The sequence below is a fragment of the Caretta caretta genome, chromosome 3 (genome assembly GCF_965140235.1).
Source record: "Caretta caretta isolate rCarCar2 chromosome 3, rCarCar1.hap1, whole genome shotgun sequence".
NCBI lineage: Eukaryota > Metazoa > Chordata > Testudines > Cheloniidae > Caretta > Caretta caretta.
Window position 1 is genome coordinate 77,124,676 of NC_134208.1, and position 25,881 is coordinate 77,150,556.

A 25,881-nucleotide genomic window follows, 5' to 3' on the forward strand; every position below is an offset into this window, starting at 1 on the left:
AATCTCTCCGCCAACCTCTGCTTGCGCTAGGCAGCATCTCTCTCTCTTTCCACCCTTCTTGCATCTTTTGCCTTCTGATACTCAATCTGCTCCTTCTGCAACTCTATCTGCTGATTTGTTTTATCTACAATCTCTCCCATCAACTCATCTTGGACTCTTTTTCTCCTTGTCTGCACTAAGTGAGTCTGCTCCCCCAGACTCCTGGTGCTGTGTGTTTGCCCTGTGGAGGTGGAAAGGCCTTGAAAGGAAAATGAAGGAGCCCATTATTGTCTCACCTTGAGACAAAATTACATTTTCCACTCTATCAAAGGGGCTGGTTTAATTCACAGTCAAAATATGATATTTTTTATCCAAGGGCTTTATTTTATTCACACAAAAAAACATCAACCACTTCAGATGTCTTTTGGAGCAGCACTGAAAGCCATCACACACTGTGGTAAGATATACATACAAAATTCAATTGAAATGATTTCTCCTTCCCCTTTATTTATTTTTTTCTGGAGTGGAGTGGAGGGGGAGCGGGGGGATGGACTTAATTAAGGATTTAATCACTGACTATGGCTTTTTAATCCTTTCAGGCTGGGCAAGCTCTGGAGAACATTGACCTTCTGGATGTCCCCAAGTGGAATCATCAGAGAACCACTATCGGTCTATGCTAAGGAGATATTTAGGTAACTAGTGACTGACGACCAGCATATCGCAGAATGGAGGAGGCTCATGAGTTACAGAACTGGCCCTAATAAGTATTCCCTGCTCTTGGAGTTCCTACTTTGTGAGAAGTTTCTTTCATCACCAGGCAGCAAGGGTGAAAATTCATGGTAAAATCAAAAAGATACTGATTTAGCATGGAGACACAGTACAGCCTCCTTACTAGCACCCTGTGTTCAGGCATAGACCCAACTGACAATCTAGTGACTGCTAACACAGCCAGACAGCCAACTTCCACTGTAATTTGGACTCATATATTTAAGCCACCTAGGGACCAAATACACACTTCATTTTTGTTTGGACTCATAACCTGCAGATTTGGGGGACTGGTTTATTGGCTGCCTGGGACAGTGCAGGCATTGGTGATTTATAAAGTGTACTGTATTAGATAGGAGGGGAATGCGAGGCTTTTGCGAGGTTAATTGAGGAGTTATACTTATTGAGGAGTTACACCACCTACTTATAACAAACAGCCATTAACTAGTAAAAAAATTCAGAACTGCTTGTTTAACTGTTTTCCTCATTTCACAGTGTCCATTTTAAATCCCATATGGTGTCGGGTGGAACGTGAGGGAAATGGTGTGGGCTCCAGCCTGAATAGAAGCACACCAAACCCTATGGCTTGTGTTCATAACTTAATAGGGCCACAAGCTGGAAATCTCTCCCATCCACATATTAACAACAAACAGGGTGGCAGAAACTGATCAAGCTTCAGCTCTGACTCTGGTTCCAGTGCTTGCCCTGACGCCAGTTCAATGCAAGCGTTGACAGACACTCCAGACCGGATTCTGGTGACCCAGACTTGTGCTGCATCCACACTGCAAAAATGTCTGGACTTTGACCCACATCACTGTGGGACTCGTACTCCAACCCACTCCCCTAGCAGGATCCAGTGGACCAAGTCCAGAGGAGTTCCAGGCCCAAGTCAGACTGATTTCTGTGTGGAGGGAAGTGGGAGCTTGGGCTTATACCCGAGTCACAGCCAGGGCTTAGTGTTCCATATAGACATACTTTGGGAGTTTTACCATGGACTTCAATGGGAGCAGAGTTTGGGCAATGATGAGCACGTCAGAAAACCCAACACTTACCGTTTAAAAAAAATGAACATCTACAAAGAGAACTAAGGGTTGTTTGTGGAAAGTTTACACTTAAGGTTGTTTCCTCTCTTTGCATGTAGAACCAGCTACATTTTTTTAGATTTCAGAGAGCCAAACTGTGGCAAATACCAGCTGGTCCAAGTAGCAGGTGGTACTGTGTCTCAATACCAAATGGTGAGTTGTATAAGGTCTGGTATAGTCTTTAGGATGGTGCCACTGTAGTTGGTCTATTCCATTGGCTGTTGTGCAGAGCCCCACTTCTCCACCTGCCTCTGCTCCCTTTGGGGTGCTCTTTGACCCCCATACCATGCTAACAAAGTTGTCCTTGTGCTCCACAAACCATAGGGACTGCAGTTGTGACAGATCTTTGCATGGGCCACACAAAAAGGTAGGGGCATTTGCAGGCTTGAGGGTGCTGCCAGTGATTGGAAAAGCCACATTAAAGGGACAAACCACAGAAAATTAATTGCTCTCCTATTAAAATAAATCAATATTTAGGTTTTAACAGGACAGTTGTAACTGCTCGAGCCACTTTGCTGAGATGATTTTGCAGCTTTAAAGTACCCCCTCAATTCACAGCCAGAGGTAAGAATATGGCAGTAAAAGGTCACAGAGTTCTCACAACTTTTGTTATTTGACTGTCTCATAATGTAGTAACCTAAAAAAAAAGTGCCCAAAATAACTAATGGGGCTACAGGAACTAAAAGCCCCACTTCCTCCTTACCAGCAGCCCTCACTCTCATGTCTCCTACTTTTCTAATGCAAGCAGATTTTCAACATTAAAAAATTGGGGGACCAGGGAGAGGTGTCCTGGAAAAGGATTTTGGTGAGGGATGAGAGAAGCTAATGGGGACAATGGAGGAAAAGAGCCCTCCTTCTTTCCCCAGCTCCTTAACTCCCCACCCCTCTTTCCACACTGAAAAGTTGTGACATTTTACAGTAAGAACAGGAGTGGATGAAACAGTGTCCACTCTCTATGACTGTCAGTTTTCTTCCAATTCCAGCATCTAACTTCTCTCTCACCCACTCCAAGGTAGCTCCTATCCTACCAGCTTCCACTCACCCACATCCCTTCAGCCACACATACCACCATTCACCCACACTCAACCCATCACCTCCTCCCAGCTACACAGTCCCTTAAATCTTCTAGACTACCTCCAACACAACACTCACTGCTCAAAACACCTCAACCAACCACACCCAACATTTAGCTCCTCCCTCATACCTTACCTTAGAATATCCACCTTTCCTTCCCAACTTTATCATAGTTCAGAACCCTTCTCCCCAGCTCTTAAGTCCCCCCACAGCACCATACTTCAGGACACCTTCCTCTTCCCACCCGCCCCAAACTCACAACTCCTCCCATCTCATGCTCAGAAACCCCTCTTCCCCACCCTCAGGTTCTTTATCCTTCCACTCCAACCTTCTGGCTCAGAATCCTTCTTCCTCCTACTTGATACCCAGCAAATAAACCATTATAGAATCATTGAATCATAGAAGATTAGGGTTGGAAGAGACCTCAGGAGGTCATCTAGTCCAACCCCCTGCTCAAAGCAGGATCAACCCCAACTAAATCATCCCATCCAGGGCTTTGTCAAGCTGGGCCTTAAAAACCTCTACAGATGGAGATTGCACCACTTCCCTAGGTAACCAATTCCAGTGCTTCACCACCCTCCTAGGAGAAATAGTTTTTCCTAATATCCAACCTAGACCTCCACCAGTGCAACTTGAAGATCATTGCTCCTTGTTCTGTCATCTGCCACCACCTTGAACAGCCTAGCTCCATCCTCTTTGGAACCCCCCTTCAGGTAGTTGAAGGCTGACATCAAATCCCCCCTCATTCTTCTCTTCTGTAGACTGAATAAACCCAGTTCCCTCAGCATCTCCTTGTAAGTCATGTTCCCCAGCCCCCAATCATTTTCATTGCCCTCCGCTGGACTCTCTCCAATTTGTCCACATCCTTTCTGTAGTGGGGGTCCCAAACTGGACACTATACTCCAGATGTGGCCTAACCAGTGCCAAATAGAGGGGAATAATCACTTCCCTCAATCTTCTGGCAATGCTCCTATTAATGCAGTCCAGTATGCTGTTAGCCTTCCTGGCGACAAGGGGACACTGCTGACTCATATCCAGCTTCTCATTCACTGTAATCCCCAGGTCCTTTTCTGCAGAACTGCCGTTCTCCAGAACAACCATTGCTGGGCTTGAAGAAGCAGAGGTAGCATGTGGAGATTGTAGCTGCAGGAAGCATGTGTCCCTAGATACTGTGCAACTAATCTTAATTACCCCCACAAAGGTTTGCAATAGTGCTTTCCCTTTGCAGCCTGCAGTCAACGCGCTGTAGGGACTCCAGGTAAGGTGAGACAGGTGGACTGCAGCCACCAAAGCTTCCAGGGAGAGGGGAAGACCCAATCATACCAGGAATTGGGCATTGGCAGTGGATGGAACTTCAGTACAGCAGCCATAATACAAATGCTAAACAGTGTGTATAATATTGCTAATAACTGGCGAGTTACTGATATGTCTCAGCCTCACCATATCCTAGCATCCAGTGGTCCTTGGTTTTGGTATTTTAAGTGGATTATAAACTGCAAATTATAAATGAAGAATAAATGTAACTATGCTTCATTTAGATTCAATGAATTTCAAAGGCACGTGCCAACAGTGCTATGTACCATTTCAATAAACTTTGTTCAAATATAAAGCCAATCGAATCCAATTAAGTAATTTCTCCTGTACATCCTTTAAATTCTTAGGTATTCATAAGCTGATTAAAATTCGTTCTTGAAAATGTTTCCATGTAAAGGATTGTCCTTTGCTTAAAAACTCATGAAACCAGACAAAAACTGCATATTGGTAACTATATTTTAAACCAAAAAAATCTTCACATAATAAATACATCTTATGCACATTAACTTCAAATTTACTTCAGAAAGCTATTTACAATATAAATAATTATAAATGGGAACACTTTGCAAGATATTGTTAACATAGCTAAATTGTGTTTCCTACATTACATTCCAAAGGAAAACTTCAAATTACAGATGTTATGCTACAATGTCACTAGAACCTATACATTGCAAGGCATGGCATTTGAAATGTTGGCAATCTTTGTCTTTTTTCATAAATATAATCCATTGGGTTTGGAGAGCTGGGGTTTGTTTGGGTTTTTTAAATATGCTGGTCAAAACAAATATGAACATGTCATTATTTCTGAAGTGCCTTTTTCTAGTTTTATGTGCTGAAATACTTACCATAGGGGAAAAAATTACCGTGCTTTAAAAGAACTTTTCCCCATTGACTTTGTTTATTTAGAAATGGGACTGCTGTACTGTTTTATGTGTTAATGAGATTATTTTGTGTGTTTCCAAACTTCCTACTTTTTTAGAGTCTAAGAGCAAAATCACATGCAGTCAAAATTTCAATAAATAAAAATGTTAAAAAATTGAATTTTAAACCCTAGAATCCTATGTTTACCATTTGAAAGGAGAGGTTAAGTAGTGGATACAACCAGCCAAAAAACCTTTGTTTCTTCCTATAATGCCTATATGTTTGATCTTTCCTTTCAAGTATAGTCTCATGGCAGGAGCCATAAATTAACCTTCTTTCAGAAAGGGGTGCATTCTTACCAGTTGGAGCCAAGATTTATCCACACAACCATTGTGTGAATGCACTGAACACCATAGTTAAATTTCCTCGCATGTAATTTTTCACTGTCAGACACTCCAAGGATGCTTTTGGGGAAAGGGAGCTGCACTGTCACTCATCATTCTGCAGAAAATTCTACTTAATTTTCCTTGTTCAAAATAATAGTTCCCTTTGGAGCATTGAGCAGTAAAAATATTTTGCTAACCCATGAGCTCCGGGTGCCTTATTCACAACAAACTGAATGATGTACATGGTACCAGAGTAATAGTACAGCACTGTTGGGGTTATTTTTAAGTGCAGACACTCAGATTACTTAATAGCCATTTTTAATAAAACAATATATAAAATAGATGTTCTAGTTACCTGAATAGCACAGTCTGGATTACTTTGGGGCTAACCAGCTTGCGGATATGTGTGGAAATAAATTCCTCAACCCTGTTCTTACCGAAGTCAATAGCAAAACTTCCATTTCCTTCAATAGGAACAGGACACAACCCTATGCTGCTATGTGTACATTTAAGAGAATTCCATGGATAAACCTGAATTGAAATACTTTTGCTACCAGACAATAACCATAACTGCCTCCAAAATACCCACAACTGGGTCTGATCCTAGAATTGTTTGGTGAACAGGAACCCCAATTGAAGCCAAAGGGAACTTTCACGTGGAAGGTCTGAAGCCACATTCTGAGAGCCAGGAGTTAGTTGGACTTTGGCGCTACAATTAAAAGTTGGTGTTTCTGCAGCAGACAGTCAACTTTTCCAGTGCATCCATGCCTTTGGCAGAAATACCACACAAGGCCATTTCCTGAACATTTTGGGGGCTTCTCAATACCTTTCGGATAAATGGTGGTTCAGGTAATCCTGAAAATTATTGAATAAGTGCTTCATGCCAGGAGAGATACAACTGAACTTCAGATAAGAGGAGGGCTTTGTGGAGTAAATAGTGTTGGATAAATAGGATTTTAAATGTACTACACTGAGTGGTAATACTTGTGGGAACATCATCAAAAAAATAAGTTGGCTACTCCCCAGAAGTAGCCAACCGCAAAATGTCCTTGGGCTTTGGCACCCGCCAATGTTCACCGCTGCCCACATTTTTCTAAACGTATTCAAAGCATGTATAGAAAAAACAATCTGCATTAGTAGTACATGCCATTTGGGGGGCATTTCCCTTTACAGTTTTCATAGTTACATCTTCCAGGTGCACAAAAAAACTAGAGCCAAATCACAAGGAGCCAGATTCTGCTAGACTAGCACCTTACTCCACAAATATATCCATTGAAATCAATAGGACTGCTTGAGGAGTAAGGTTTCTTACTCTAAGTTAAGAATTTGTATAAGCTTGTGGCCTTAAACTTGTACACTATGCTCACTGAGTGCAACTGTATATAAATGAGAGACAGTTCCATTCTTTTCTTAACATCAAATAAAGACAGAGAAGGCCTAATCCACAGCCCACTGAATTCAATGAAAAGACTCCCATTGGATTCAACAAGCTTTTGATAAGGGTCATAAGCAGTTTGCAGTTTTATTAGCATATTCACTTGGTGTTATGTTTGTTGACATAATGCTATTATGATATAAAATGCTAGCATACTACAGTGCAATCAGTATAGCATTAGATGCACTTGTGGAACTGAAATATACCCTAAAATGTCTCAGATATAAAGTGATACCAATGACCTAATATGATACATTTGAAAAATATCAAAGCAAGTACTGTATCTTGTATTTTCAAATTTTCCAAAATTGCTCATCTCTTTTTTTTAAACATACATTCCTTAAAGGATGTTGAGGATTTTTACATTTTATCACTGAGGTTAAGGGGGAGTTGAACTAAATATGAAGTTCATTAAAGTATGTCATACAATAAGCACTGATGTCATGAACAAGTGTAAGCTTTGTGCCCTACAGGAAAGTACATGTTATACCACTTGCAGTAATGAATGCTACAGTTAAGGTTGCAAACTGACTTTCATTTAGTATCAAGCAGGATATAGTGTGCTGCAGGTCCCTATGCTTACATAATAATTATACTTACAATTAATTTGTAATACTTTTTCAAAATCACATTAAAAGCTCCTTGCCAGCTTTGAAGTAAAGAGAAAATTGTTCCCTCCAAGCTGGCCCTTTAAGGGAGCAGAATGGCCAACCAGATAGCCCGTAACAGGCAAGTGCCTCCAGTCAATGACAATGATACACTAAGGAGGAGCAATAGTTGCTTCCATCTTGCATGGGGAATGAGCAAGTGTTCGTCTTACTTGTCTTACAACATGGCTGCAGGTGAAGGGCACCAGATCACTGTATTGATATTTTAAATATTATATTTATTACATTGCACCTTCCTGCATTTGCCATTTTAGTGAAATGAAACTATGGAAAATCTCAGCATAGGAGAAATTTAATTTAACAATAGTTGTTTGGAAACTTTTATTCTATATGGGATCACAGTAAATAGTAACAGAGAATCTTTATTGCATAGCTTACTTGCTTTTTTTAAAATGAAGAATATATATAAACAAACTGTTAGAAGTACAGTCATTTATGAAGGTGCCTTTCATACTATAATCTAGTATAATATTCATATTTACTTAGAGTCACTTTTGTAATGTACTGCAGTATGCCAAGGGACATATGATAGCATGTATTTCTATTCTGTTTTACTCAGCAAGTCACACTTTAATACTGTACAATGAGTCTCCAAATAAAAAGTGAATACTATTCATAGGTGTAAACTAAATAAAGATGTACCCAGAACTAGACTTATCAAAAATACCCTCTCATTCCTAACTTTTTAGGAATATATAAAATCGTTGGGCTGAATGAAATCCATTTTGGTCCATCCACCCCTTTCAGTTAGCAGTTGTTAGCATTTTCCCCAACAGCATTAAATATTTGCCTTGTTTTTTATCTTTTTTAAAAATTATTTATACTAGCTGCTTCTGTTTATGACCTTTATAGTTCATTCAACTTATTAGGTTTCATTTAATATAATTCTCTCCAAATTTGTTTTGTTCTCATTTTTCCTTGGCTAACATTTAATGCCCTTTGGCTCTTATATCTGCTACTAATTCAAATAACCTTATACTGTTATCTCACCTCTCTTCTATGCAGAACTTTGCGCACATCAGTGACATTCCCTCTAAATCTTTCCTTTTCCAAAGATAACCCAGTTTATTTAAATACTTATTAGATCTCTTTCATTCTCTTTATCTTTCCGCTTTGTGTTCTGCTCTACCTTTTCTATTATGAGCTTTAGATAATAAAGGCCAAATTGTAACATCTTTCTCTTCTGGAAGAGCACAGTATCTTTCACTATGAATGATCACACTGAAGTCAAATGGGATTGCTTGTGATGTAAGAGTATCACAATCTGCCTCAAAGTGATCAGAACTGTATACATCAGTATTCCAAATTGGCTATGTGATTTTTTTGGTTTTCAAGTAAATCTCTACTTGGTGACCCAGATTATTATTATTTTGCTACTGATTAGCCCTGCTTTGGAGATTGATACTTTTGTAATCTATCCAAACTCTCCGAGCAACCTTCTACTTGGTGGACTGTGTTTTATGACCATTGAAAGTAAACTTCCGTACATCTATCTTCTTTACATTACAAATTAAGCCATTCTGCAGTGCTCATCTCATTTTTATAACATCCCCCCTCCCCCTGGCCATACTCTAGGTTGGTATAATCAGGAGGGGCCTGGTCCAGCTCCCACTGAAATCATTTGAAGAAGGATTGTGCCAATGACTGTTACTATGATCTTCCCTAGCTGCCCTTTTAAGTGCAGGTGTTATATTAGCTCATCTCCAGTCCAACAGTATCTCCCTGATCATGAAGTTTTTAAAATATATTTACTTACCTCATTTGACACATCTCTTAATCTAGGGCAGGTCCATGCAGGCCCAGATGCTGTAGTCAGTCATCAGACACTGGGGTTTCTTATTCCCCATATTCTCTCAAGACCCTGATTTTTCCTGTAGTATCTTTTCTCTCTTCCCCTGGTTACTATATGACTGTTTCTGACATCTCTTCCCTATTTTCCTTTGTGAACAAGACAAGAATGTATGCTTTTTTTCAAAATCACACCCATCACTTCAGTCAACAGGTTACCTCTTCCAACTTTGAGTCCTTACAATCTCCTTCACTTTCTCAATGAGCCCAAAGATTTTCTCTGAATTTATCACAGTCACCCTGCAGTCTTCACTTTATCTGTCTTTGTCTCTTATATGATTCCATTAATATAGTTGTGTTTTATAGTCCTTACAGCCAAATTTCCAGTAATTTTATGCAATTCCTCCTATGGTTCTAACTCACTCCTGATTAGCTCAGCCACTTGGAACTCACAGCATATTTATTGTTACATGGTATACATCACTATATGAGATTAAACTAATTCATCTTGGACCACTCTCTATTTCAGCTCCTTTCCCCCCTTTCCCTTCACTAATTTGCTTCCCTTTCACTTTACCAGACATCTCATGCACTCATTCAGAATGTGATCACAGTTCAAAGTATCTTCCCATTACAATCATATATTCTCAAAACCAGGCTGAGAAATCCTCCCTTTCTGATTCCTTCTTTTAAATATTGCATGAGCAAGCAGTCCAGTAGCCAGTCATAACTATGTTGCTCAATTTATGTCGTTCAAGTCCAGCAAGTGTGTAAGTATGCGTGTGGCTATTCAAGAAAGTAATAATTCTGAAGATCTCTCTCTCTCTTTTCCTTTTGGCTAGTCCTGGACACTTTACACCACTAAGCAACATAACATGGCTAGAGTTTAACGAATAAACAAATCAGTTAATGTACCCATTTTATGTGTATTTTGAAAAGATATATGATCCACATTTTTGCATGTAAAGAATGCATAGCTGTTTTGGTGACTAAGACCTGTGGGGCACATGCAATTCAGAGAGTCGGCCCTTGGCAGTATTTTCATCAACTGACTCCAACACAATATGCATGAATTGCTCAGCCGGCCTGCCACAATGTGCTCCCAACACAGACCTCCTCTATCTTCTTTTCTATATAATGTGGCAGCAACTTTGACTTTAGCTCCATTCACTATAACCCTGAATGCCAATTCCTTTTTTTTTTTTTTTTTTACAGTAACTCACTCATCCCCAGTACTTTAGGTTATTCTCTCTAGTGCAGTGTGGTATATCAAATGCTGGTAACAACAAGGGCATTAAAACTTATATATCTTCCAATTATATTTCAAAGATTTTTTTAGAGCACAAAATATTTTAGAAAAAACATCAGCTTCCATTGGTTATTATAACAGATGTCCCCTTGTGTCCTTGTGCTGGATCTTGCTGCATCCTTAAGTGAGAAGTCACATCAAAGTGTGATCCATTACAGCCCAAGGAATAGTTTCTAATGGTTTCACTGTCATATAGATGCTCCAGAGCATATCCAGTTAACGTGTAAGCATGCTTGTCAAAGTACTGCCTGTGTGAGGTGTAATAATTTGGAGAAGCTGCTGGATGGTCCCCTGTGGCTTGATGAGGGGACATGTCTGAATGCAGGTAGTCTTTAGCTAGTATCAAACTAGATTTAGAAATGCGGTCGGAATTTGGGCTGCTTATCCTAGACAATGTTGTGGGGCTGTTGTCATAGTCATTTTCATGTGGGCTCATAAGCTTTCCATCTCGTTGCTGGACGTGTTCACAAGGAGAGGTGTTGGCAACTGTAGGAACACGGCAGACATCCCCTGTCAACTGTTGTGGCTGGTAGTTTGCAAAACAAATAGAGTGCTTTTTCCCTGCTCCATTAATGGAGACCAGCTGATCAGGGGTTGTTTTCTGTAACTGAAGCCTGTTTTCTTCCTCTTTAATCATTTGTTGGGTAGCTCTTATTAGCGTTTCAATTTTGCTGGGCTCATGTGGACTACTTTGATACTGCTCAGTACGGTATCGGTCTCCTGATTCACTAGCAGAACCAGGATCTGGGGAGCTAACAACACTGTCCTCATCCCAGTGTCCTCTCCCTGCAGAACAGATAAAGAAAGGGAACAAGTCATCAGTTTTGGTTTGTATGTGGATCTCAGAAAGAAGGTAAACAATCTAAAGTCCTCTTTTTAATGCAATGATGGATTGTGTTGGTCTTTCTGGTTATTGTTTGCTTTACAGTATCACCTGGAGACCCAAACTGAGATAAGTGCCCCATTGTGTATAAAAGACAGTCAGTCCCTGACACAAAAAGTAGACAAGAGTCAATGTAAGTACTATTATCTCCATTTTTCAGATGGGGAACAGAAGCAAAGGTTAAGTGGCTTCCCCGAGGTCACAAAAGAAGCCCAGAGAAGAGCCAGGAATTCAAAACAGGTCCCTGAAACCCAGTCAAGTGCTTTAACCTCAAGACCATTCTTCCTACCACATAAGTGTTGTTCTCAAAATAGGCCAATTGAGCTAATTGACCCAAATATATGTGCTTGAGCTCTTAATGCAATATTTCTTCTGCAAAGGATATAAAACATCAGTTGGGCACAAAACTGCAATTCAGACTTTCTGAGTTCTAGTCCTGGGTCTAACGCCACTAGCCTTGATTTGACCAATGTACATTTACCACCCTCACCTGTAATATGCAGGTAATGCTACTTCTTCAGAGGGGTGATCTAAGGAGAAAGTCTGTTTGATCAGATTTTGAACCTAAAGGCCTGATTTTCAATGATGGTCTGTAATTTTGGGGTGTAATTAGCACCTCCAGTGAATGACAAGAACAGCTGGCAGCACTTGGCTGTCTAAGTACCTCTTTGCATCGAGAAAATCAGAAAGTGGATTGAGGCTCATCTGAAAATCAGGCCCACAACAGGCTATATACATTTTTATTCTTCTTCTTATTATTATTAGACTTTGCCCTTTTAACCCCTTCTGTGCTTTAAGATGTCGGTAAAGTATATTATGAATCCAGACACTGGGTTTTTGTGTGGTCTTACATACCACATTATACATGCTGCCTGGCAATAAAAAAGAGAAACAACAAAACAGTTGCCTTTGTGTTCATAGATATAGCAGTTAGCGCTGTACTTAGTTTTGTAATGCAAGAATATTTGTTGTCTCAAACCTTTAGAATAGGAAATTTAACCGTGCTTACCTGAAGTTTCCCTTTCTTCAAGTAATAAGGCCCACAGATCTGCTACAGGGAGCATTCAAGTCAGCATGCAATAGAGTGGGTGGAACCAGACCCATCCATCACTGGCAGGAGGGGAGTAACCCTACCCCTGAAGAACCTAACAACTGAAAGAATTTCCATAGCCACGGAGGATAATACCCAACTACAGAGACAATATAATAATGGAACTGGTAAAACACCTGCTAATATGCATGTCCATTGCAGAGCCCAAGGAGGACTTCTGCAAATTACTGAATGCTATGTTTTGCCTCAGCTTATATAAACAATATTGTCTGGTTGGGAGGGCAGGATCTGTGGACCTTTATTACTCAAAGAAAGAAAATTTTCAGGTAAACACAGATAAATTTTTCTATTCTTCTTTGTATTAAGGTCCACATATCTGTAAGAATGGGATGTCATCACCAGTGTGCCTCTAGCATGGGTGATAAAGTTAATAACTGTGGGCAAATATTATATACACTCCACTCTCAGCGCATAGCTGGGATACTGTGCTGTGGAGCACTGCTGAAGGCAACATCAGTTAGCTGTATGCCCATCACCATAGTATCCAAGCACCTCACAAATATTAATTTATCCTTAATATACACTTCCGAAATAGGGAATTATTATTTATCTGTACTGCAGCAGCACTCAGAGGACCCAGTCAGGATTAGGACTCCATTATGCTGGTCACTGTACAAAGAATAAAGAGAAGATAGTCCTATCTCAAAGTTCTTAACATTAATATCCCCATTTTATAGATGGGGAACTGAAATTTAGCAAAATTACCGACCAGATTCTGAGCAGCCCCTTATCTCCCAAATGGGCCCATTGGCTTCACGTGGATGCTTATGGAGAAAGCCTTCAATGTGAGTGAAGGTATCAGAATTTGTCCCAAACGGATTATTTGTGTAAGTGTTCATCCTCAAGGGTAAGTGGCTCAAAATCTAGCCTTAAGTAACTTGCCCGAAGTCACACAAGACGTCTGAGAGTTTTTCTCTGCCCAAGACGACAGTACCTTTGCCTTTTCTGGTTCTTACTTGTTTAGAAAAGACTTGGTGGATATACTATCTGTCATGGCCAATATACGCCCATTGTTCATGGAGAGAATCAGTTGCCTATGTCCATAACAAATAGTTCTGAGCTCTCATGCTGTACATCTTCTGTCAGGGCCATGTTCCCTGGATTGTCTGTGACCCCTCAAAGAGGTGCCCTATTCTTCCAGGCTGGCAGCATTGTCATAACTGTGTCTGATTTATGAAGCACTTTTCCCACTTTCACTGATGGGTGGGATAATTTGGAATATGGAAGGGACTGAAGAAAATTCTGGAGAGTTCTCAGTTTGTCTGTGGTCCACTGTAGTGTATCTATGCACAATGCTATCATGCCCAGGAGGAACATGAATGACTGTACTAGAGGCACTGTAGTACAACTGACTTCCTGTATGAGTGTTTACAGTTTGTCTTGCCACTCCTCCAAGAATATCACTCTATGCTTATTTGGAATCCAGATCTTACACTGAGCATCTAGGATCACTTTAGCTCTGGATGGGACCCTGAGGAAGGGATAAATATGGTTCCCTTCTTGTTTGAGAGCTATTATTAGGACCATTAGTGTCTTTGCACACTATCCAAAAGGTAAGGACTTGTGTTGGAAGTGATGTTATCCTTTGACATAGCATGATAACTTTCTGTGGGATGGTAATGGTAGAATATGGACTTATGTACCTTTCGGCTACAAGCAACAGAAAATTATTGCTGATTATTGCTAGGATGAATTTCAGAGATTCCATCTTGAATTTCCATTATTTTTAAATGTGTTCAAATGTTTAAAATCCAGCACTTCGCTGCTTCTGCCCAATCTCTTTATAACTCTTTTTGAACAGGATGGAGCATAGGTCTTTGCCCTCCTCGTAAGAGGAGACTGATTCTATAGCCCCTTATCTATACGGAGAAGGTGTAAATAGCTTTTTCCTCTCCCATTTCTTTCCTGGAAAGGTTGAGTTAGAGTAGAAAATGAATCGGTGTCTAGGTCTCTTATGAAATTCTAATGAGTATCTCTTCTGGAGAGGTCCAGGACATGTTTATCCAATATGAACAGTGGCCATTGTTCTGCACACTGGAAAGGATATGATATTAAGGAGGCTGGATATTGTCTGATAAACTACAACTTCCTCCAATCTGTTCTTTCTCTCTCTACTGTTCTGGTTTTCCCTCTAGTTGTACAAAGAAAGGCTTTTTAATATTTGAAATGTGGCTTTTTCTCTCTTCTTTACTGCCTGCCAAAGGCTAATGTTCTTTTGTCTTCTCCAAATACTCTACTCCCCCGCCCCCACCCCACCCCGGGAGTTTGTCAGTTCTCCAAAATGCATTCTGAGAGAGTATTTTGAAACACATGAGAGATGTTCTCTTGCACTTGTGCTTTCTACAAGGGAAACCAGAAGCAGAACATTGTATTGTAACCTATTGTTCTTGCTGAGAAATGTAGTGCATCAAGTGATGCATCTAAAACCAATTCTGTCACCAAGAAGATTTTTCAGACAAAGGGCCCTAGACCACAAGTTTCGTTGGTCTTGAGGAGAATGAGATGCTAAAACATCGCAGGCAAAATATTTGGAGGCAGTTGAAGCCCTCAAGGTTGGCCAAACTGGCCTCATAATTTCTTCTAAGGCATGAATCAACTGTCCAGTCCACAGAACCCTTGGAAGAAAATCCCCCTTTGTGGGGATCGCTGTGTCCTTTACAAGAAAGAAAAGAGCTGAGTTCATTTGGGGGAGAAACACCACGTTTTATGTAGACAAAGGTACTTTTTAGAACCTTTTGTCTTGTTTGTTTAACCTTTCTTGGCTTTGGAGGAGACACCCATTTCTCCTTAGTGACATCCTCCAGGGCTTCATGAAGAGGGATGTATGGTTCCAGTTTAGATCCAGATGAGAAATATTGTGTAGTCTTTTCTGATGAGATACAAGAGGTTGATTCCAGTAGTTTGGAAGTATCTTTCCTTGACTCCTTCCGTGCTCTGATCTTCTGATGCTGATCTTTGTGGAGTAGATGTGGAGTTGCCACTTGCTATTTCTCCAGCATGGCCTGCCCTGGCACAAGAGGCCTAGGTGACTCCTGCCTGGAATGAACCATTACTGAGGGGCCTGCCCACAAAAAGAGGGGAGAAGTGTAGAAGGCACATTAATTTTGCTTTCCCCTTCTTGCTTTGACCACCATTATTAGCTTGTTATGGGTGACAATGCACTGTCACCACTCAAGTACACCTCAGAAAGAGAGAAGAGAAAAATCACATTCTTACCCAAAGAAGCAGCTCTGGAAGCAAAGTTCAAATGTTTTAAGTCCAGTCAGTTCAAAGGGGGGTTGTCTGGGGAAAGACTGATGCTCTGTAGTAGTGTGGTTTGGAACTGCCTGTCTGCAACTGTGGAGGCAGAATGAAACTGGTAGGTTCTTCAGAACATGGGGCATTCCCTTCCTGATAGTGACGGAGAGGTCTGGTTCTGCCCCCAAAGCTACATGCAGGCTGAAGATCCACTGTAATAGATCTGTGGAGCTTCATACAATGAGGAATTGGCTCCATGTCTAGTTGGCAGCCGGTGTCAAGTGGAGTGCCCCAGGGGTCGGTCCTGGGGCCGGTTTTGCTCAATATCTTCATAAATGATCTGGAGGATGGTGTGGGTTGCACTCTCAGCAAATTTGCGGATGATACTAAACTGGGAGGAGTGGTAGATACGCTGGAGGGCAGGGATAGGATACAGAGGGACCTAGACAAATTGGAGGATTGGGCCAAAAGAAATCTGATGAGGTTCAATAAGGGTAAGTGCAGGGTCCTGCACTTAGGACGGAAGAACCCAATGCACAGCTACAGACTAGGGACCGAATGGCTAGGCAACAGTTCTGCGGAAAAGGACCTAGGGGTGACAGTGGACGAGAAGCTGGATATGAGTCAGCAGTGTGCCCTTGTTGCCAAGAAGGCCAATGACATTTTGGGATGTATAAGTAGGGGCATAGCGAGCAGATCGAGGGACGTGATCGTCCCCCCTATTCGACATTGGTGAGGCCTCATCTGGAGTACTGTGTCCAGTTTTGGGCCCCACACTACAAGAAGGATGTGGATAAATTGGAAAGAGTCCAGCGAAGGGCAACAAAAATGATTAGGGGTCTGGAACACATGACTTATGAGGAGAGGCTGAGGGAACTGGGATTGTTTAGTCTGCGGAAGAGAAGAATGAGGGGGATTTGATAGCTGCTTTCAACTACCTGAGAGGTGATTCCAGAGAGGATGGTTCTAGACTATTCTCGGTGATGGAAGAGGACAGGACAAGGAGTAATGGTCTCAAGTTGCAGTGGGGGAGGTTTAGGTTGGATATTAGGAAAAACTTTTTCACTAGGAGGGTGGTGAAACACTGGAATGCGTTGCCTAGGGAGGTGGTGGAATCTCCTTCCTTAGAAGTTTTTAAGGTCAGGCTTGACAAAGCCCTGACTGGGATGATTTAATTGGGGATGGGTCCTGCTTTTGAGCAGGGGGTTGGACTAGATGACCTCCTGAGGTCCCTTCCAACCCTGATATTCTATGATTCTATGAATTATCTGAAGCATCTGGAATAAAAGTTAAACTAACAAACAAATCAAAACCAAGCTCTATTTTCAGCTTTTTTTGATTGTCTGTGGTAAAAAAGTGATAAATATATTTTTATCATATCTGTAAGAACTACACTATATCCATAAATAATATTTTACATTACACCATGAGCATGATCACCAACAATTATAACATGAGAAATTTATTTTTTATATATATATGTCTGTAGCTACTGTGAAATCAACTCACACATCTCTATTCTCATATTAGGAAGAAAAAGCTAGCTGAACTCATGAATATCAGCATTAGGGAGCAGAATACAAGGAAGTGCCATAGCTTATCACAAAGAGAAAGCCGCAGAACAGTACTAACCAAAGCAAATTAGAGGCCTCTATTCTTCCTTCTCTTTCTTTCAGACTGTATTTCCTTGAATCTGCTATTTCATTTTCTCTCTCCGCATAATTTTTTTCTTATTGGAATGAAACAGTACCTTTTCTTTCTGAACTTATAATGCCAGATGCTAAAAGTCAATGGAGCTATTCCAATTTACAAAAGCTGAAGATTTGGCCCTATATAAAGTGCTATCATGGGTTCTTTAGGTAATACCTAGTGGTGCAATCCAGTTCTTTTTTCAATATGCACAATTACTGCAACAATGGACTGCCACAAATAGTCTATAATTATCTCTATGCTTCTCATGGCTTTTTTTTTTTTTCGCTAATTTGTATATGAAACATCTGCAGCACAAGGTAGGTTGTGATGGATAACCCTCAAAAAGTTTGGAAGTACAATTTGGTTTGGATAAGCACCTGGTATTCTGAGTGTTTATGTGAATTTTATCTAAACCTCTTGACTCTATCAAATCAAGATCAGGGTTTCTTTTGAAGTTTCCAATACTCCTTGCCTTTACTCTGGCTGGAATTACTTGGAAGAAACTCTTCCTTGGGTTTTTTATCCAGCATATTTACTTCTAGTCCAAGACAGGACCAGTGGAAGGGATCAAAACTTTAAAAAGTAAAAAAAAGAGGGGGAAAAAATATCTCCAATTTTTTTCAAACTTCAAAACATATTAAATTTAGGTTTGGTTCTGGATAAAAGTTTGGGTTAGTTCTTATTCTATCCAAACTTGCACAGCCTTCACTCAAGGTAATAAAATACGTATGCTAAGAGCACTTCTTCACATGTTTGCTATGATTTCACTTATTATGTGTTCCTAACTAAATTTCACATTTAAAAAAATATGGAACAAATAGAATATTTTATTATTTAGGCGAGATCATCAAAACCAGACTTGCACCTTTACAACTCCCAGTTCATACACATGAACCCTGACTTGAGCACACACATCAGGAATCACATGTATACAAGTCAGGCATGTTCAAGTCAGTCCTTTGAAATTCTGCCTCTATACTGCAATACCATCATTTCAGCAATTATCTCTTACCATGTATTCTGTGAACTGAAGTGATGTGGGGCATGCTGTTTTCATATGCTTCTCTGCTTTCAGGGGAAGTTTTTGTCAGGGGCAATGCTGAACGAGAACCCCACCAAGTATCCCTTCCAGGCTGTGGTGTGCCCAGGAAATATCTACCAGCCTCACACCTGCCTCCTTCACAGGCCTGAGTATGGAAATGTCTATCATCGGTCAACCTGGAATGGTCAAGTGCAAAACCATAGCAGAGAGAGCTGCGGTCTGAGTACTGTCTATAGGCACAGGAGACGTCATGGTGTTGAGAGCTTGGCCTTTCAGCAGGTTCCATTAATTGTGGAGAGGCAGTATCAGTTAGTGGACTTCCACCCCATTGGCTCTCATGGTCAGATTCAGATCTTTCTGTGTGAAATCCAGAATACTGTAACACAAAAGGAAAGGCAGAGGCATAACTAAACCAGAACAAGACAACATAAGCAACTAGACTGGGGGAAAAGGTTGCTCTTCTTCTGATGGGGACACATCTCACAGTCTTTTCCTGTACAGCATTCTGTGATGAGCCCATACCCAACAAGGCAGACATTAGAAAAGTCTGAAAACATTCCCCTCTCCCCTTTAAAAAGCCCTCTTATGACTTGTAAAGTCTAGCTCACCAAATTCAACACTGATGTTCAATAGTTCAATACTTCAGCTCCCTTCTTCCATTCAAAAGCAGTTTTAAAATGGATTGAAATAACCTCTCGCCCTGGACACGCGCTCATCTCCAAACCAAAATTGAACCTGTTTTGAAATTCCTATTTCATGATCCCTATCCCTTCCACATATCTCGCTTTCTCACCTGTGGTGGCAGGTCTTCTCAGAGTTTCCTTTCTCACCCACTGCTGATGGAAAGGAAGGTTCCGGGGCACTCAGGGATTTCAAAATACTGTGGAGAAAAGCTCCAGAGTGCTCCTAAATTTTAAAGCAGTGGATCAGCAGGACCCCAAAGGGTTACACTGCCCTCCTGCATGAAAGCAAGGAAACAAACTACTGGAGACTATTTATCAGAAGCGGAGACTATTTACCAGAACAGGGGAAGAGGGTTATCTGGTCACCCCCACTTGAGAATAGTACTGAATCGTGGGGGAGGAGAGCACAAAAGGCAGACAGAATCAGGACCTGTCAAGGAGGAGCAAGATATATGGGGCCAGTTGGAGCAAGGCTTGTGCTTAGCGAGAATTAAAGGTAATGCTACATTTAGGATAAGCATATGAATTTCTGGATGCTTTTCTGAAAAAGTAATGCTTATTATAGCTTATGTATATTTCTATTAATTTGTGCCATCAAAATATATGGATCATTTTCTTACATCAGCTATACCCAAGATCATGGAGTGGGATGGGACCAAACATGCAACTCTCATCTCTCTAGTACTGCATATCAATGCCACAAATTGTAAGTTTAAAAAGAAAAAAAAAGAGGGAAAAAGAGATCTCCAATTTTTTTCAAACTACAAAACATATTAAATTTAGGTTTGGTTCTGGATAAAAGTTTGGGTTAGTTCTTATTCAATATGCTTAAAAGAACCTGTAATTCTCAACTCCTCTCACTCCCCCGGTAAATACCCAGTAACCTTTTCTTTTGGTACAAATCAAATCTCTTTCCTAAAAACATAAGCTACCATCTCTTTCATTAAACTGAGTTGCTATGAAACTCTTCATTATCAAACAGAATCAAGGTCAATGCACTTACCAATCAAAACTACTGACCATATGTTTAACTTCAGGAAAGTTAAACCATCTGTGCAACTCCAGCAGTGGAACTATTTGGGTAGGAAGGGGGGCAGGGTTGTGTGTGTGTTTTTAATTGCTTATTTCTGCAGCATTTTGAGATATGAACTTTGTTTGCTGACAAAAAAGGCTAATATGAGTCTAACCGAGAAATGGTAGCAGCTTTGCATAGGCCAATCATGTTTTGTTATTTGTTCACAAAAGAAAATTCAATGCAAAAAGACCTACATACAGACTTACGGGCAGAAGATATGCGGGGTAGAGTAAAGACTAACAGTCCAGTACAACCCTATTTATCTCTCAGTCTTAGGGGACACCAGACCCTTTCAGATATATAGGGTTTTAGATGAAGGTGAGGGAACAAGAGGCAACAAATTAGTCTCTTTAAAACCAGTCTGGAAAACCATCCAACATTCTGAGCCTGGGATATAGGCTTCTCGGCCTTTGTTGGCTGCCCTTAGCTGGGATATAATATCATGATATTATATCTTACTCTAGCTTAGCTCACATAAATGGACTTCAGTTAGCTGTGAATTTTTGTTAATTGGTGTAGCATTGTGTGCCAAACTAGTAAATAAACTCTTCTCTGCTCTTCCTAGCACAAACATCCTCAAACTTTTCTGTGACAAGGACATAGAGTTTGTTTTGAAATTTTTTCATAAAAAAATTAATTGGCAAAAATACGGCTTTTCAACTAAAACAAAAGTTTTAAAACACAAAAATTTATTTTGGTCACTTTTTTAAAAAAATTTTCCACACAAAAATGGAAACCAAAAAAATGAAAATGCTCCAGTAAAAGTTTTCACTAAAAATAAAAAATGCTTTTTGGTTCAGTTTTTAGATTGCAGTTTTCAAAAACTGAAATTTTTTACCAAAAATAGAATGGTTTCAGTGTTTTATTTTAAAAAAAGATGTTTTTTTTTCCCCAAAAAAAGTAAGATTTCACATGAAAAATAACTGGCATTAAACTGGTTGGGAATTTTTTGTCAAAATGAATTTCCAATGGAAAACTGCAATTTTCCATAGGAAGGGGCAGTAGGGGCACCAGGTTTCCAAACCACTACTCCCATGAGGCAATGCTCCACAATGGGGAAAATGCAGTTTAATGATGTACTGACTAGAAATGAAGTGTTTTGACATTCCCAGATCAGAATGTTTAATTTCAATCAAAAATGTCAAAATGTTACATTTCAATATTTCCAAATAGCAATTTTTCAGAATTTCAGTTCTAAAAAAGTTTTTGAAATTTCAACTTTTCATTCCAATTTGGGATAACAACAAAATGTTGAAATGTTAGAATTTCTCACAGGAAAATTCCAAATTTTGCTCAGCTTTCATGGGTATTTTTTTCTCCTGGCTCTATTATGCAGCTATATTGCTACCAACATGGAAAGAGTTTTTGTCACTAATATATATATTTAGGTTGCAGTGACAATTTGTTTGACTTCTGTGGGGATCTTCTTCACATAGGTAAAAATAAGAGTGAATTCAACAGGTCTTACACACTTATCTCACAGAGCAGGGAACTATTCCAAAGGGCACATATCCAATGTGTGAGAAATGCACCAGGTAATGGGCGATATAGTCATGTAACCAAAAACAGCAAGACTTTGTACTTGATGTAAAGGGTTGTTATCTGAGATCTGATCTGGTGCAGCTGCTAGGCCCTGGGCCAAATTAAATTAACACAATGAGTTTTTGTGGCCCACATGGTCTAGAAAGCCTGCCTGTATATGACAGCATATCCTCAGTCCACAGCACAGGCAGACATAACCTAAAACATTTTCTTTTAAAGCTTCTCCACTTGGCATTGTCAGGCTGTCTCTACTGCTGCCTTCCCACCCTTATGTCTTCTGGGAACATAATGTTCACAGGTGGGGATCACTTAGGTGGGTAAGGGTGACTTTCCTCAGTGGTAGTTGGAGTAGGGTTGTAAAGCAGCAGCTCCAAGCTCTGCTGAAACAGAAATGAAAATGGCACCTCTCAATTTAGAATTAGGCTCAATTAGCCCAAGTGATGAAAGGGCACAGAAAACTGAATTTGGTTTCAATAGCAATCTGGCCAATCAGAAGCACTGAAACCATTGTTTTCTGTAAAGAAACTGCTCCTGCATAATTGAAAGTGTGCTGCTTTGCTCATTTTTCTCCGTGTCTGCTCTCAGGCAGTACTTTTTAGACATGTGGCTTGTCTAATCAAATTAGGAGATAAAGGTTGGGACAAGATGAAGGACTTCTTTGGCCTGAGGCAACACCTGAAATCAATCACACCTTCCAAAGCTAAAAATATAGTTGGCAGAAAAGGAACAACTACGAATTCAAATGATCTATTTCAGACCACTTCCAGTCCTCCAACGGCTTCCTGCTGGGCTGCCAGCTCCTGATAGACTGACCTGGCACTTCCAGACACTGGAGCTGTCTTCCAAAGCACTAGTTCAGTGTGCCAGCCTGATGAGAAGTGATCAGAGGATTTGCATCGACCCAGCAAGGGATCTTTTGGACTCACTGATGCTCCTTTTATCCCAGGAGAATTTTCGGGAGGGTTTTATTTTGGGGGATAGAAAGAGGAAGAAATCAATCCTCCCATGGCTATCTAAAGCTTAGTTTAAGAGAGGCCATAAAAATGTAGTAGGCTACAATATTTTTGTCACTTTCCCCCATCAGACACACACCTGATCTCTCATGCCATAATACCAAATACAAGTGTCTCTCTGGCCTCAGCCCCCATCTTTCCATAGATAGCAACAGCAGCCAGCTTCACACACAATGCCAGATGTTCATGCGATGGATGTTACAGTTACCTAATTTCCTGGCAGCCTGCTCAGGTTTTTATCATTATAAACTGTTAAATATATAGTGAAATCCTCTCAGAGTGGAGTCCTCTTTTCCATGAAAAACTTTCACTAGATGCGGCATTAGCAGCTTTTCCTCTTGATTTGTGTCTTAGCCATGAGAAAAAACATCACAGATGCGGGCTGCATTGTACTAAGAACATATGCATGCTTTTAAATCACTTTTATCTTACTTTTTACTAATGTAACCCTGAAATGTAAAATATGTTCTTTTTGTATTCACTATTATAGGCAGAACAGATGGTGAAAGGCTTAGATTAAAGTAATACAGCATGTCCATTAAAATAACCCCCACTGCTGGTAAGTCTTCACCAGATCAGGAGTTATGTTTACTATAAAAAAGGGTTTTGCTTTGCTGTTTGGAATACATTGATAGTTGCCAAAGCTTTAGGCTACAGCAAGAAACAGTAAACAAATAAGAGGCTGTCCAGCAGGGGCCCAATCCAAATGTCCTTACATAGCCCTTTAAAACAGTGGGTGATTTGGCTGAGTGAGAATGAGTAAGGGCTGCAGAATGAATCCCGACCATTCCTTTTTAGTGGAAGTAGAGCAAAATTGGCATCAACATCAATTGCATGGCAACTTAGCAATAATTAATGTGCACTTATAGGGTAGTGTTATTGCTACAGTAAAAAAAGTATATGGTCTAATAATTACTAAAAACCCAACAGCTATTGAATATAGTCTTCGCCAAAGAGAACTAAGGAAGAGGTTTAGATGAAACAATAAAGGCTGATCAAAATCTGACCATAAAATGTTTCCATCAGAGGCTGAGAACTTTCAACTTTTCCTTTAAATGATCATTACTAATGGAAGATTAAACTCCAAAGCAATGGTTCAGACGATCACAATTAAAATGTTTTGCCAATCTTGTTGCTATTTCCTGTGTACAGAATAAATGAGGCCTAGGGCTAGCTCTTTGGGATATAGAATAAATGGAGGTCCAGAGCTAGATTTTGGGAGAACCCAAATAGATTTATAGTAATAGGGCAGAGGAGGAGGAAAGGGACATCCTTTAGCCAACTCAGTCATTCTTTTCTCTAATAACCCCATCGGTCTCTTATCCCTTCTCCTATATTTAATCAGGCTTCACAAGCAGAGTAGTGATCAATGCATTCAGACAGCAGCAAACCCCACAATCACATAATGAATATTGGTCTGCCCTTCTCCCATCCTGAGGCAGGCTTTGCAGGTCCCTGTTCTGCTATAGTCAATTTGAATTAAACAAATTCTGACAAGAATTGAAATTTGACAAAGTCACTTTTAGTGAAAGAGAGTCTAGTAGAAGGATTCTGCTCTGCAAATACCCTAGTCCACCTTATTCAGCGATAACGTGAGGTTTGAGAAAAATTTTAACAGTGTGTTAAGTGAGCCGAGCTCCTCTCCTCCTGCCCAAGTAATGACCATGCAACTGAGACTTATTAAAATCTGTTTTTCTTACAGTCCCCATCTCACGTAGCTGCCCTAGTGGTACACAGCTGGCAAAGGAGTAGATTCTCAGGCATCACTCAGTAAAGCATATTTTTCCCCGTTTTTCTTCTAAGAGTAAGGAAGCAAGGCAAAAAAAAGAAAAGTACACACATTTTAAAACCATCAAAAACACCCACTGACAGCTGGGTAACCCCAAGGGATCTCCATGTCCAATGGCACTAATTTTAGTAAGAATCTCCCCCCCCCCAAAAAAAAAAAAAAAAACAGGCTCTGTATGTGAGCCAAAACCCTTACCGTCATTTTATAACCATGCTTTTGAGTCACTCTCCAATTCTCCACAACTGAGTGACAGATTATGTGGGCTGGAAACTGATGGGCACAGGCAATACCACCTGCTGCAAGTTCTTTACAACAGCTTTGGTTGGTCTTTCAACAGTTTATTCAGTGACTGGAAGGGATGAGGTACAGACAAGCTGCCAGCATTGCTTGTGGCGGGGTGCTATAATATACAGTATGACTGTTTTTCAATAAATTGACAACCAGCACTGTTGCCGCTTTATATATGACAAAACCTCTGGTTTTACTACCAGTTTAACTGGTGATAAGGATGTAAATTGAATTGGAGACTAGCCATTCAGGCAATAACCACTACTAAATTAAGGCCCAAATGCATGAAGGTTGCTAAAGGTGCTAGCAAACGAAAAATGTTGGTGGCAAGGAAGAGGAATCTGTATGGATACTAATCTCACGTAAGAGAGAGAGAGAGAGAGAGAGAGAGAGAGAGTTGGGGGGTAGGGGGGCGCCTTTGGATGAAACTAAGAGTAGTGAACACTATCAAGGGACAGTGCAAAACAATGGATGAGTTCAGATGTCCAAAAGATAAAACAGTTGAATATCTCATTGGGAATATTTTGTAGATACAATTTTGAGAAATTGTAAACACATTTTATTAGAACTGTTCATTGTGGAGCATTCAAGAGGAAAGGCTCTTCTGGACCAAGTCCTGAGTAACACACACAAGTGTAATGTGATCAAAATATGAAGTAACAGTAACTATAATGGCCATTTTCAAAACTGGCTTCACAAAGTTAGGAATCTGAGTTCACCCTGAGGTGCCCAAATAAGTATCCCCATTATCAAAAATGCTTGATATCCAGCAGCTCTCACTGCAGTAAGTTAAAACTGCTGGGTCCTTTTGAACTTTTGAAAAACAGGCCACTTATTTAAGCACCACAGTATGAACTCGAGATCC

The 25,881-nt window shown here is 40.3% G+C and overlaps 1 protein-coding gene across 4 annotated transcripts in view; it reads right to left on the reverse strand.

Annotated features, from left to right (window-relative positions):
* Positions 1 to 10,646: 10,646 nt before the first annotated feature.
* The window catches only part of SIM1 (SIM bHLH transcription factor 1), a 61,186-nt gene continuing 45,951 nt past the window's right edge, over positions 10,647 to 25,881 (reverse strand). For all 4 annotated transcript variants that reach the window (XM_048844929.2, XM_048844930.2, XM_075126598.1 and 1 more), the window contains 2 exons: positions 18,597 to 19,002; positions 10,647 to 11,447 (listed from right to left, as the gene is read on the reverse strand). In XM_048844929.2, the coding sequence (XP_048700886.1) occupies positions 10,717 to 11,447; positions 18,597 to 19,002 (1,137 nt within the window). In that variant the 3' untranslated portion in view covers positions 10,647 to 10,716. The remainder of the gene's footprint in view (positions 11,448 to 18,596; positions 19,003 to 25,881) is intronic.